The sequence below is a fragment of the Cydia pomonella genome, chromosome 20 (assembly GCF_033807575.1).
Source record: "Cydia pomonella isolate Wapato2018A chromosome 20, ilCydPomo1, whole genome shotgun sequence".
In the NCBI taxonomy this organism is placed as follows: domain Eukaryota; kingdom Metazoa; phylum Arthropoda; class Insecta; order Lepidoptera; family Tortricidae; genus Cydia; species Cydia pomonella.
Window position 1 is genome coordinate 9,259,446 of NC_084722.1, and position 14,886 is coordinate 9,274,331.

At 35.6% G+C, this 14,886-nt stretch overlaps 2 protein-coding genes across 2 annotated transcripts; one reads left to right on the forward strand and one right to left on the reverse strand.

Annotated features, from left to right (window-relative positions):
• The first annotated feature begins 83 nt into the window (after nt 1–83).
• Nucleotides 84–2,088, forward strand: LOC133529378 (NAD-dependent protein deacylase Sirt4). The gene is made up of 4 exons (XM_061867083.1): nt 84–386; nt 459–649; nt 737–964; nt 1,662–2,088. Exons 1-4 carry the CDS (start codon nt 218–220, stop codon nt 1,977–1,979), a joined length of 906 nt encoding a protein of 301 aa, XP_061723067.1. The 5' UTR covers nt 84–217; the 3' UTR covers nt 1,980–2,088.
• Nucleotides 2,089–14,692, reverse strand: LOC133529376 (serine/threonine-protein phosphatase 4 catalytic subunit). Its single transcript, XM_061867082.1, has 7 exons — nt 14,556–14,692; nt 14,247–14,423; nt 8,814–8,966; nt 7,879–7,997; nt 5,410–5,591; nt 4,418–4,607; nt 2,089–3,381 (listed from the first exon to the last, which is right to left on the reverse strand). Exons 2-7 carry the CDS (start codon nt 14,394–14,396, stop codon nt 3,252–3,254), a joined length of 924 nt encoding a protein of 307 aa, XP_061723066.1. The 5' UTR covers nt 14,397–14,423; nt 14,556–14,692; the 3' UTR covers nt 2,089–3,251.
• Between the last annotated feature and the right edge of the window lie 194 nt (nt 14,693–14,886).

The window sequence follows — 14,886 nt, forward strand, 5'->3', positions numbered from 1 at the left end:
AGAGAAAGATCCCCTCAATTTGCGAATTTCGGTTTTCGCGGTAGGCCCCCTGATATCAGATCAGGCCTGATAAAGTGTGGATGTAATTGGCACTTTACGTCACGTACTGTCATCTATTTATATGTCACACAAACACGTATTTTGTTTTAAGTAATTAATTAAATAATAATAATTATATTGCAATGTTTAACTTCTCTATTTTCATCTAGTGTACATAATGTTTGCACGATTCCTTCCCAACAATTTCAAAGAACTGACTAGGCAGATAGTTTATGTGCCAAAATATAAGCCACCCGAGCCAAAAGATGTTGAAATACTGCGAGAGTTTATAAACAGGCATCAAAAAATATTGATTCTTACTGGAGCGGGTATTTCTACAGAATCTGGTGAGAAAATATAGTGTATTTGATTTCATTAACTACTGACAGACTTATAATTTAAGCTTTGTATTCAATTAGGAATACCTGATTATAGATCGGAAGAGGTAGGATTATACGCTCGCAGTAATCACAAGCCAGTTCAATACCAGGAATTCGTGAAGTATCCGAAAGTGAGGCAGAGATACTGGGCTAGAAATTTTGTTGGTTGGCCGCGGTTTAGTGGCGTACAACCAAATGCTTCACACTTATCCATCAATCATTTAGAAAAGGTACTTAATAAGAATATGCGTCTTAGCATGTAACAGATAAGTACACAAAGAAAACGTAGGCTACTGTAATTTTTTTTTTATCTTTAGGCAGGTAAAGTAACAGCAATTGTGACTCAGAATGTTGACCGTCTACATCAGAAAGCTGGTTCAAAATATGTCATCGAGCTCCATGGTTCTGGGTACATAGTAAAATGTTTGAACTGCCCATATGAAATTGATAGGAATGACCTGCAAGAGGAATTAATGAAGAACAATCCAGCCATGGAAAGCAGTTTCACTATGATAAGGCCTGATGGTGATGTCGAGTTATCTAAAGCAAGTATATGTTAACATGTAATATACATATCCTCCTGTGACCCAGCCATAGAAATGAAAAATTCAAAATGTAATGCAGGGTACAGTTAATTTTCTTTTGTTTGAAAACTGAATGAAACAAAAGAAATGCAACTTTGCTCCAATTAAATATGATTTAAATTTCATCAAACTGAATAGGTACCATAGGGAGGATCTTGGGCCGTGGGAGGATATAATTACTTTTGCAAAGGAGACTGAAATAGTTTTTTACCCACATTTGATCTGAAGTGTGCAATTATGGAAGGTAGAGGCAAGGAACAGAATCTCCATATACCAAGAAGTGCCCGAATAAAAACTATACATACAATACCTAGAATACTTGAGAAAAAAAATCTAATCATAGACATGCACTTCACTCAGTCAATAACGCCTGAATACTACCACATACTACTAGCGCTACTCTGGAGAGATTTTTAACTATTATTTATAGCTGACAGCTGGACACTTTTGCAACAGTTCCGCCTGAGGAGATTCTGTTCCTTGCCTCTACCTTCCATAAACACAATAAAGAACTTTTTCTTATATTACCTTCATCCACTTTTTGCCTTTATCATGAAAATATTATTAATAAAAAAATTATGCTCTCTTTGAACAATCAATACTTTGCAGTACATGTTTAATTTTTTTTACCATGTTTAAATGACATTTTATTTTTCAGGAGCAGGTAGATCAATTTAGAGCTCCCTTGTGCCCTAAGTGTGAAGGGCCTCTGAAGCCAGACATTGTTTTCTTTGGGGATAATGTCCCAAAGCAAAGAGTAGAAGAAGTGAGAAATCAGGTTTCTAGCAGTGATGCTGTATTTGTCGTTGGCTCCACTTTGACTGTCTACTCAAGTTACAGGATTATTCTACAGGCTAAAGAAGTTAAAAAAGAAGTAGCTTTATTAAATATAGGACCAACTAGGGCAGACGACATTGTAAACATCAAAGTATCCACCAAGTGTGGAGATATAATACCTAATTTATATACATTATAAGTAAAGATGATTTTAGTTAGCTAATTCGTAGCTAAATAAGTGTTGTTGCTGGCTGCCTCATTATGTGATGACCATACAATGTTTTAAATATAGTTTCAAATAAAACCCATTATTGGCATTTCATTTTAATATTGATAAAAATAAGAGGTAAGAATACAGAACTGATTTACACAAATGGGTAGTCCTGGGAACTAATAAATTCAGTCAATACTACAATCAGCATCAAATACATGTTGTCTGTTGATAACTGAATCAGTTCAATTAACAGTTCATGATGCTAACTTTCATTCATAACTTAAACATTGAGCAGGAATAAATAAGAGAATACTTAAATCATATCCTACTAGGCCTGTGATTTTCATCTTTAGGATCCATAATAAAGAAAGGAAGGATTTAGAAGAGATTGGTACTAGACAATGAGTGATAATCGGAATTATTGTGAGATCACTATCATATTTATAAAGTTAAACATCATAATACAACAATACCAATTGCTATTACTATTGTATACAATATTTCAAATCTACGTTAAAAATACGGCAGTGCTCAAGTGAAAACGTATGACTGTTAGAACCTACTTAATAAGTAATAACCACTTAAATTACATCAATGAAATTCTTAATTTACTCTTTTCTCATCACAAATGCGCGATACACCTCCTATCTTAAAAGTAAGTCCGAGGTGTGAAGATATTCAAAAATAATACCATTAAACTTAACACAATGTTACATTCTGCATTGGATCAATTGATACTTTGTACATTGGGAATACGCAAAATGATGGTCTCATTTCACATACCAGTTTAAATTTTAACATGTTGGTGTCAAAAATTTTATCACATTGGTATTTTATTCATTAGGCTTCATGGGAAGCAAGTACACCAGTTAAGCACTCACGCAAAAAAATATTAAAGTATGCTATCATAACTGTTGACCAATCTTTGTGTCATCAGGAACAATACTATCCTAATATCTCACTCTCCTGCATAAGGTTTAACATTTCATATGCCTAGTCTTGACTTTATCCATCATAACTTTAGTTAAACATTCATTTCAACAGCAAGATCAATTGTACATTTTGAATGGGATAATGGATAAACGACACTAAGAACTGGTCTGCCGTACTCAACTAGTGTCCTGTTACTTGGTTTTCTGACTCGTTACACTTACCAGTCTTAAAATCACTATAAAATTATGTCCACATTAAATGTTTGTCACTACAATAAAACCGTAATACTAGACTGAGATGTTTCATTGTCTATCGTAAGCAACATTATAAGAAGTAGTCGGCCTGGGGCTTCTTCGACGGTACGCCTCGGGATTCCTGCGGCGCCGCCTCGAATATTGTGAACTCTCTCTGAAGGTTTTCGTTCAATTCTAATATAGCAGCTACGTTTCCGCACCTGAGCAAAACACAAATAAATTATTCGTGTCATAAGTATAAAAGGAGAAAAGCGAGGGGGCCAGAGACTTGGTCCAATAGAATTCAAGGTACCTATACAAAATCAAGTCTGAAAGTCTTAAATGGCGGCATATGTAGCCAAAACCATTGTCAGGCAGATATAACCGGATGATGAGCATTGTGGCATCTTCAATGGGGTTAAAAACTACAGAATGTTCGAAACAGGTTCTAAGGGCTTGTGCACAAATCACGCTAGGTTTTTTCGGCTACTTTTTGATCTTCCCCTCCCCCTTGGTGATGTGAGTAATAATAATTATGATACTAATGGAATTCAAACTAATGGAAGCTCACTACATTACAGCGCCACCTGAGTTGAGCTATCTGTGTTTATCTTCAATGTTGTTGCATAATTTCTAAGCAAACAATATGAATTCTATGTGGGAAGGTAAAAATTTATAGGGTGCACTTGTCTATTTATATGGAGAATACAGCCGGCTTAGCACAGGAGCGCCGCGACAGTATCTCGCCCGTGAGATAAACTACCCGGCTTTTTCTAAGTGTATTCAACTATTCACTAGAGAGGAACGGCTAGTCTATCTCACGGCGCTCCTGTGCTAAACCAGCGTGAGTGACATACAGTATGATCCTACATAATCAACATGGCCACTATGTACGAGAAGAACGGTGTATGAACAAAGAGAGAGACCTTAGATAAAGGGGAGCCAATCAGGCCTGAAGTGATAATTACATTCACACTTTATCGCACACATCGGGCCCGAGCAAGAGTATTTTTCCGTTTCACCAAATATCTGCACATCGTCAACAATAATTGAAATGTAAAAAATGGTTTATATGCAAAAATATCAAAAATTTAACATTCTTGGCAATTAGGAACAAAGTATTTTTTACTTTTCAAATATTGGTAACGATGTGTTGATATTCCGTGAAACGAAAAACGATTATCAGACCCGACATCGGGACTGATTTCGAGCCCGATATCGGGAAGTGTGGATGTTGACCCATGAAAGTGAACTTACCGGTAACAGTAGTTGGGTGCCGACCACACAGTGAGCACGGTCTCGTTGAAGTGCCACTTGTAGCCCTCCATGACGAGCTGGTGCGCGCGGCAGATCATGTCGATGTCGTTGGACACGTTGAACTGCGCCACCACGTCCGACCCGAACAGGTAGCCTGCGCCGCGAGGTGACACGCCCCAGCCTTGTGTGTCTGGAATATTTACACAGTTGTATTTATTCGATTCTGTGGCTGACGACGATGAAAGTCTCTTTATGCTGAGTAGGTACACATATAGGGCCAACGCACTTGGCCAATCTAAGGGACGCGATTATGCGTTAGGTTGTTATCTCATTCCTACGTATAGCTGCCAGAGATGTACTGATGTATGTGATGAACCGAGGAACTACACAATTTCATTACTCTGTCCACATTTCACCATCGGACTACCGGACAATCGGCACTTCGGCATCGCTTTATGGTATTCCACAAATACACACGTAGCGCTTCGCTTCAACACTCCTTATGCGAACTGCTAAAGAGTGGAATGTCCTGTTCGAGTCTGTTTCCGCATGAGTATCTGGATCTCTTCAAGGCTACAGTAAATAAGTATCTCATAGGTAAGCATGCTCCACCGTAGACCGCATCATCACTTACCATCAGGTGAGATCGTGGTCAAACACCTGCTTATCCTCGTTGCACGCCCTCTGCGTGTCTGCCTCAAGTCATACGGAATGCTGTATTGGATCTATTGGGCCCCAACCCTATGAGCTGATAGTTCAAAAATGACAATCAATCAAATGTAAACCTTATGGAAATGTAAACATTGAAAAAAAAAAGACATGACAACCCTGCTTTTATAAATTATAAATTTCCCTTCGTTTCTCGATTTTCCCTTATTTGTATCAAAAAATTAAGACATTTTTTTTTAACCGACTTCAAGATTTCAATAGGAGGAGGTTATCAATTCGGTTGTAAGTTTATTTTTATTTTTTATGTAAAGTCGCAGTGTTACCTTCAGGGTCGCTCCACAGCAGGTCGCACATGGGTCCGTCGTGGGGCACTTCCTGCTTGCGGTCGATGGTGCGGATCTGATCCAGCGTCTGTATGGACGGGCTGAGGCCGCCGTGCACGCAGAATATCCGGCCGTCGATGATGGCCGAGAGGGATAGGTAGTCAAATATCTCTGTGCAGTACCTGAAATTTACAATCATTGTGAGTGCTATATTATAATCACTGTATGTAACAAGTATGTACCGTAAAAATATGGTTGTATTGATAGGATTTTACCAGTTTTTAAATTACATTAACTTTGAACTGGAATTTACTGCTTTTTTATTCAAAGTTTGTTTCACTGTATTTAATATTAATGATTTCATACAATGCATAAAATAAAGCATCAGCACATGAATAGAGAAATGTAGATAGTAGTTATTTTTCAACACACTTGCTCGTAACTTGGAACTGATTGAACCGCTTTTAGGCTCATAATAAAAAAAACACAGTGTATTTCATCGAGATTGTAAGTTATTACTTATTATCAGTATCACTGATTAGTTATTATGTATGGACATGGAGTCTTCTTTTAAATTTAGATATTATAGGACATTATTACACAAATTGACTAAGTCTAAAAAACAAGCTCAATAACGTTTTTGTTGAAGGTACTTAGACAACGATATATATAATATATAAATATTTATAAATACTTAAATACATTCTTAAATTGGTCGAGTAGATTTTACAACGCGGACTAGGTGGCGCGGCGCCGACGGGCAGGGCTAGGTGGCCGGCAGGAAGTATGACAGATGCACTAACTGTTGTAACAGTTAAAATTTCCTTAATATGAAAATTTCTTTTTTAGGGTTCCGTAGCCTGTAGGTGTATCTTAATGTATTAAAAATGGTAATTTTATTTTATTTTATGGTAGAGGAGGCAAACGAGCAGACGGATCACCTGATGGTAAGCGATTACCGCCGTCCATGGACACCTGCAACACCAGAGGGGTTGTAAGTGCGTTGCCGGCCTTTAAGATGGGAGTACGCTCTTTTCTTGAAGGTTTGAAGGTCGTATCGGTCGGTCGGTAATTGGTAAAGCATAGTTCATATAGAATTGGTACGCACTAGAAAATTGTTCTTCTTTTAAGTTAATAAATTAAGAATGTTATGAATGGTGAATTTTAAATAGTAATGTATTTAGCTTTAAAATATGTATAAATAAATAAAAAAACTCTGTTATGTAAATAATTACGAACTTTTTTCATAATGGACCCCCGTCATTTTCTGCACAACACTTTTGTCGACATTTTTGGCGTATTGATTTCTTGTAGATCGCAATGAATTGATACTCTGGACAATTCGACTAGTCTTATTTAATTTTTTTTCATGATTGCCCAGTAGTTTTTGATAGATTGAAATTGGGAACAATTCGAAGGATTCATCTCGCGGGGTATTTAATTGGCCTGATTATTAGCATACCATGCCAAAACTTTTTTTGGGTAGTGGCAGCTGGCTAAATCTGGGCAACATTTCACAGGACCGTTATGGGTTCTAATAAATGCCAATACTCATTTCTCTAAGCACTCTTTATTATAAAGGTCCGACTTCATTGTTGACTATGTTATAAAACTTTTCGTCTTACAGCCGCAATTATAAATTCCTTGCCATTTCATATGTTTTTTTAACTTGTCAAGTTTCACGAACTTATATTTTTCGGGTAAATTACCTCTATTATTGGCCATATAAAACTTCGAACCGAGTAGTTGATTAAAATCGAGTTTTACATACGTCTTGTCGTCCAACAACAAGCAACCTTCGAATTTTATCAATACTGGGTCATACAATAGTCGAGCTAGTGTTTTAGCTTGTCGGATCTGTTTAACAGTCCGATTTGGCTGTTTTATTGCTCGATAGCTCTTATAGCCACCTCTGAGGTGAATCATCATTATCTTTCTAGAAGTTTCTTTGAATTTTTGGGATAAATCGTAATTAGACCGTCCTGAATTTTTTTTGAGTGACCTTGGGACTTTTTTTCCCAAAATCTTGTTATTTGTCCCAGACCTCCGATTAGTTTGTGTTTTCCTGTCGGCTGATAGAGTCTCCTTGTAACGTTTTATGACCCTACAAATACTAGCTTTTAGCATCTTAGCGACTTAGGTGTCTTTGTCCGGGATCGATAAGAATTTTCGAAGTATTTGTGCACGATCAATCTCCTGTTCTCAATTTTCATGGTCGAAAACTTTAAAATGCATAAAGCTAGGAAAATAATATTTTCACCATTAATACTTTGAAGGTTGGTGATTGAACTGTAATTGTCAATTTTTTTCCCGCCATGGAATTATTATTTTTTAAACATTGCTAATTATGTGCCAATTCTATATGAACTATGCTTTAAATAATGGTTACTATACAAATGCTTGGTCTTGCACATTCCACTGTTTTACAGAAACCAGCACTGAGATTTTGGTAACATTACAATAGCTTACCTCCAAACTGTAATAGATCCATATTTCCGCAAACACTCATCATAGAACCCATACACCTGTGTGATCTGTCTGGACTCGTGGTTCCCTCTTATAAGTGTGATGCGGTCTGGATATCTCACCTACACATAAAAATACAAATATGAAAAAATATCACATAGATTACAACATTTTCACATGCTACTATCTTAAACATTTCAAAAGTATAGTTTCATAGCAACCAACATAACTATCATAGATAATTGATTTGAATTTATACTTCTCTATTACGATAGCTGAGGAGTGCCAGCTTGTCTTTCACATAATGTTATGTTCAAGATCAGTGAAAGGGAGCTCATCTGTTGATTTACAATGTAAACTATAAAACTGCCTGACAGTAGCAATTAATATTACACTTAGCAAAACTTGGAAGGAGTATTACCAAGTGTCAAGGTGATTTAGAAAATAGTAAAATAAATAAATAATTATTATAGGACTTTATTACACAAATTTATTAAGTCCCACAGTGAGCTCAATAAGGCTTTTGTTGTGGGTGCTTAGACAACGATATGTATAATATATACACATAAATACTTAAATACATAGAAAACACCCATGACTCAGGAACAAATATCCGTGCTCATCACACCAATAAATGCCCTTACCAGGGTTTTGAACCCGGGACCATCGGCTTTCATATGCAGGGTCACTACCAACTAGGCCAGACAGGTTGTCAAGAAAATAACAGTTCTCTACAAAATTAGAATCACTTTTGTAATATGACAACTTTTAAGACTTAACACTTATCAAGGTGCCTTGGTATTGATAGAGATAGATATAGGTAGTATTGGGGCTCTAAGAGTTAAATACTTGCGATTTTAACCAGTACAGTTACTAACCTTATCCAACCTTACTTTAGGGCATTAAAACTAGTTATACTACAAAATATTTGTCCTTACCTTCAGTGCTAGTAATAGTAAGAAAGTTTCAACAGAGTAAAACCCTCTGTCCACAAAGTCCCCCATAAAAAGATAATTGGTCTCTGGAACATCTCCTCCTACTTTAAATAATTCTTTCAGGTCATAAAACTGACCATGAATATCTCCACACACCTGTAATTAAAAAAAATTTAATGTATTAACTGGGAGACCAAAGTTGACAAATAACCTATTTATCCTCTGCCACAGAAACCTTGTCAGTAAAAAACGACGGCAAATTTAAAAAAAAAAATATTTTTCTAACACAAGTTGGGTGTGTTTCAGTATATTAAATAAATACTGGGTGATTCTGGGCTTATGATCTGGGTACTGAACAATTAGGGGTCATCCATAAATTACGTAACACATATTTTTCATGTTTTTTTTACCACTCCCCTCCCTCTTTGTCACATCAGAGGGCCTACCGCGAACCACGTTCGACGTGTTGCCTCCCTGTCACACTTACGTACGAATTTACAAGTGCGACAGAGAGGCAACACGTCGAACGTGGTTCGCGGTAGGCCTTCAGACCTGCTAGCATGAGCTGAGCGACTCCATACATTTAGAGCGACTTCAAGTATGGACTCGCGCGCGAGAACGAATCTCATGCTAGATGGTCAGGTCACATCTGGCAAACCCCCTACCCCCTGATGTGACGTCATATATTTAGCTTTGTTTTCAACTAAGTTTCGAATTAAGTGTTAATATTTTAATGATAAATAGGCGGATCCACACAAAGCGAGCATACGCGGGAGGCAATTTCCTCGCGCACAAAATGGCCAGTGTAGACGTGCCTCGGCCGAGGAAATTACCTCGCGCGTATGCTCGCTCTGTGTGGACCTGCCTAACATATTTTAATAAAAGGAATATTAAAGGTTTTATGACACAAGTCAAACAGGAAAAAAAATCACACAAAAATAAATTATGATATATGTGTGTTCGTAAATGTGTTATATATGATATTTATTTATGTATGTAGTGTATGTAGTTTATATTATTTGCTATTTATGTATGTGTATAATTTGGTATTATTGTCTCTCAACTTCTATCACTCACTGCATCACCTACTCACATTGTTTTTTGTACCTTGTCTCCACTACCCTAAGGTTATCTGGAAAAGATCGCTCTTTAGCGATAAGACCGCCCATTGTCTACCATAGTCTAAGTTGTATGTTTAAAATTGTATGTCATTATGTTCTTTCATATTGCAGAATAAAGGGTCTAGCCGCAATCCTATAGTGAAACTGCCCCTGGCTGAAATGTATACCTTTCTTAGAAGCGTTAATTGGTCTTATTATAAGATATCATTTTACAATATTTCAAGCCTGGAATCCCCTTGGTTTGGATAAAAAAAATATATACATAAAATCTTTTTTAATTTTTCTAAGCTAAACTAATGGTTAGATTTCTTTGAAATTCGGATTATACATGGAACTAATAGCAACACATTTTCAAAAAAAAAAATCGAAGTTGTAACTTATTTACAAAGTCCTAAAAAAATATTTTTTTTTGTTTAATTTTTTTTTTATTACTTACAAGAGGGCGACAACCTCAATTTTTAGGTATTTAATGCACAATACAATATTGTATGAAATATATTTTTTTTATAAAAATCCATTTGTGGCAACATGGTTAAAATGTCTTACTAATGCAGGCCATTCGACTTAAGGCGTCTGTAGGTTACACATTGGGCCAACGTATTTGGCTCATTGTGTACTTCCGCCTTTACAACCATTTAGTAGGTATTAACGAGCAGCAGCTAGTCGAGCAGAAAAATTGTTTACACTAAGTAGGTATATATTTTTTAATGCAGTATTGCGTATTTCATAATAGGAATGTTTACGTAGTAGTTGTTTACGTACAGCAATATTTGATTACATACCGAGGCCAATAAAATAAGAAATGTCTCAGAACACATGTAATTATCGGCCGAAGCGAAGCTGAGGTCTATTATGACATACGCAATACTGCCTTAAAAAAATATTACGTATCAAAAGAAACTAAAAAAGTAAAGCACTTTTTATTAAAATCCTACAATTTACACCTAAACATAACACTTATAATTACTCATCCTCGTCACTGTCTGTATTAATACTAACATTTATACTTTCGGTCTTGAACAGTGCACAGAGTTTATGGCTAGGCCGCGGAATTCTGGATAAAAATCTGCCATACGACAAGTAATATATAATTGCCGCTACATGTGAACAACAACCTACTGTTCTTAACCCATTCGCACATTCACAACAATATTGATCGATTGCTTCTACTCCCGTCTTTTCGCCATCATACTTTATGAAGCATCTATATACCTTCTTAGACATATGCCGAGAATGTATCTGTATTTTACGGTTAATGGTCGTAAGACGAATGGCCTGCATTAGTAAGACATTTTTATCTTGTTGCCACAGATGGATTTTTATGAAAAAAATATAATGCCACAAATGGATTTTTATAAAAAAAATATATTTCATACAATATTGTATTGTGCATTAAATACCTAAAAATTGAGGTTGTCGCCCTCTTTTAAATAATAAAAAAAAAATTTTAAACAAAAAAATATATTTTTTTAGGCCTTTGTAAATAAGTTAGAACCTTGATTTTTTTTTGAAAATGTATTGCTATTAGTGCCTTGTATAATCCGAATTTCAAAGAAATCTAACCATTAGTTTAGCTTAGAAAAATTAAAAAAGATTTTATGTATATATTTTTTTTTATCCAAACCCAGGGGATTCCAGGCTTGAAATATTGTAAAATGATATCTTATAATAAGACCAATTAACGCTTCTAAGAAAGGTATACATTTCAGCCAGGGGCAGTTTCACTATAGGATTGCGGCTAGACCCTTTTGGAATTTGGACATATTGGTGAGCAATAAAGAATATTTGTATTGTATTGTATTTAGGGATTGCAATCCGGTCCGGCGGATCCGGTAATCCGGCCGGATCCGGCACTTTTCAGGAGCTACCGGATCCGGTAAAAAAACACCGGATCCGGTAAAATAAAAAAGACGCCTAAATACAGCACACGCTGTGCGTGTCAGATGAGGAAAAAGCGACGGATGAGAGGTATAAAGTTGAATAGAACAAATAACTAATGAAGAAGTTTAAATATAGTGAGATAAAAATATATTTATTATGACGATAACTGGGAACAGGAGAGAATTTCTTCTTCTTTCATGTTGGTGGCATGATATGACGATTACATAAATACTGTAATAGAAGGAAAAATTAAGGGATGGAGATGCCATGGAAGGCATTTGTAATTTATGCTAGAGAGAAGGTTAATGTTATGTCATAATGTTGTGATAGCAGATTAAAACTAAACAAATGAACAGGATTAAGTCGGCGGTACTCAACCGACTTGAGTTGAGCTTATCATAATATATGTATATAGATAACCTTTAGTTTACTCCGATTATATATATGATAAAATATAGATTCTTTTCTATTCAAGTTTAAGAGAGAATCTTTTGTCTTCACAATTTCATCCAATTTTATGCAATTTCCTTCATCTTCGTACGTACGTGCTACTCTACGTCTAGCCAATTCTTTACTTGATCCATGTAACTTTTCTTAGGGAGTCCCTTTCCGCGATGGTTTTCATCCTACACTCTATTATTTTTGCACGAGATCGCCGTGTCGTGTTTCGTTCCCTATAATTTGCCCTTCTATCCCTAAACAACATTTTTTAAAATCATACATTCTACTACTTTGTTGCAGAAAAAAATGAGAGCAAGATAATATTGTAGCGCATTTAATATCATTTGGGTTAAAAGTAAAATATAATTATATCTTCTTTTGTTACTAGAATGGATGTCAACGTTACAAAGAATTCAATCAAAGAACAGTTACGAAAACTTGTCCTTTCAAGGAGTTCCATTTCCCACCCCACATCCCATCATCAGGCTTTGGAAACTACTCAAATTCATAATTATAATCGAAAATTTGAGTACTTGTGAATGGTCAAATATAATAAACAACCGATTTCACATTTTGTTTTTAAAGTGATATTGACATTGTAACACTTTTTACTACTAAGTTCTATTTTATTTTTAAGAAGTTATTTGTTAACTTCAAATTATAGATTTAGAAATACGTATTACGCAAAAAACTAGAAAAATATGTCACTTAAGTAACTTTAATATCCCTATACCAATCCGGATCCGGTCCGGCCGGATCATGGCCAAAATCCGGCGGGATTGAAAATCAATCCGGTTTGCAATCCCTAATTGTATTGTATGATTGCAAAAACTAGTTATTCAACTAAATAAAAAAAAAATCAAAACCCCCTTGTCACATTTTCTTGGCCCCCTCCTTCCCCCTAAACGTGACGTAATTAATGGATGATTCCTATATTTCCATGGGGTCAGGCCCAGCCACAAAATCACAAAAAACACTAGTGTCTGATGACCTGACGACTAACCTAATTTTGCATCAACTTGAATCAAAGTGACGGAGTGTCAGCATAAATCATGTTAGGCCGTATGCTTGTTTGCCACCAACATAGTATAAAAAAATAAATGCCATATTTTCACAGAAATGTGACATTATGATGACATGGCCATACTTTTTCATTGCAAGTGTCATGCATAATTGGCTTGATGCGACACTACTACCTGGATAGTGTTCAATAGTGTGGGGATTTAACAAGGGTATTATTCTGTGACCATCAACTTCCAAATTATGGCTCCAGAATCATAGTGTATCATCTTTTAATAACAAACAATATTCAAACATTTACATTAAAATTACATGTTTTCGTTTGTCAGTTAAGTAACTTACTTGCTCAATTTTTAGGAGTGTATGATTATCATTACTAACTTCTTTTGCTCCCTTTTAATATGGTTTGATTGTACCAGTTTACTCAACATTTGTAAAGAGACAAGACAAAATAAGGCCAAGATATGCTGGTATCAGATAGTTTGTGGTTTTGCACCTTTAAACATAGCTTCATATTTATTATTTGCTTTTTGAAAGGTTTTGGTACAGTCAGTCTTTAAGATAAGTATCCACTCTCCTATACAGGTAATGTGGCAACAAGGGTTTTTAAGTAGGGGCAAGTACCGTACTATATAATAAAGTTTGTATAAGTAATGCAAATTAACGAAGTGTGGTGCATTTGTAGTGATGTGTCATTAGAGACCTGGTACTACTAGTAAGTACTTGTAAGTAAAGAATGACTTAGACATTAAGTTATTCCTGTTTAATAAATATGCAGAGCAGATACATGGAACGTAATACAGTGTATTTTAAATACTCAACATTAAGTAAATAGCATAACGTGGTGTGGAATTTATGATTGGAACAAAGAGTATTGATAGAAGAGCTCAGTTCATATACTTTTAAGTTGAAATAATGTTGTACCTAATTGATAATAAGGAAAAGACAACATCAACAAAAGCGTGATAAATACCGTAACAGGGGAATCCACTCGCTGAACGTTGCTTTCTTCTACTAGGATTTCGCGCGCCTTTGCGCAAAGGGCTTTAACCTCGGCTTCCATAATTATCTCACAGCGCTTAAGCTGCTCGATTTGGCGGTCGAGATCACTAGTATCAGACATTGTAGTAAATAAATCGCAAGGACAAATCTGCAAGGACAAAAAAATAAGTTGTACAGAAATGACTGACAAATTGCTCAACAAAAATGGAACCTTTAAGCTTCAACAATGATGCATTTAGTAGAGCGTTTAGCAAGAGGAAAAATAAACCTATTTACTTACAAGTAAGCAACTATTCTTCAATATAAAACGTTAAATTCTACAAACAATCACAATCCGCCATTACAAACACGTTACAGCAGCCCACAGATAAGTGAGGTGAAGCATAAACGATTATTGGATTCGTTCAGAAAAACGACACAATATTATTTTTATTGCTAGTTTATACAATTTGTATGTGAAATTTCTCCATTTATAATAGGTTCATGCTATATTTCGTATTAAAATATATGAAGCTACCATAACTTTATACTCCTAATTAATCGTGATTATTATACAAATACATATTAACATGACGTCACTTTTCAAGGACAGAAGGATCATAGTTGTGTGT

Excerpts from the sequence above, each read along its gene's own strand:
- LOC133529376 (XM_061867082.1), bottom strand. The coding sequence starts at position 14,396 with ATGTCTGATACTAGTGATCTCGACCGCCAAATCGAGCAGCTTAAGCGC. Across the intron at positions 4,608-5,409 it reads GCTGTGGAGCGACCCTGAAG|ACACACAAGGCTGGGGCGTG; the intron begins GTAACACTGCGA and ends TAAATATTCCAG. Across the intron at positions 3,382-4,417 it reads GCACCCAACTACTGTTACCG|GTGCGGAAACGTAGCTGCTA; the intron begins GTAAGTTCACTT and ends TGTTTTGCTCAG.
- LOC133529378 (XM_061867083.1), top strand. The coding sequence starts at position 218 with ATGTTTGCACGATTCCTTCCCAACAATTTCAAAGAACTGACTAGGCAG. Across the intron at positions 650-736 it reads CCATCAATCATTTAGAAAAG|GCAGGTAAAGTAACAGCAAT; the intron begins GTACTTAATAAG and ends TTTTATCTTTAG. Across the intron at positions 965-1,661 it reads GTGATGTCGAGTTATCTAAA|GAGCAGGTAGATCAATTTAG; the intron begins GCAAGTATATGT and ends TTTATTTTTCAG.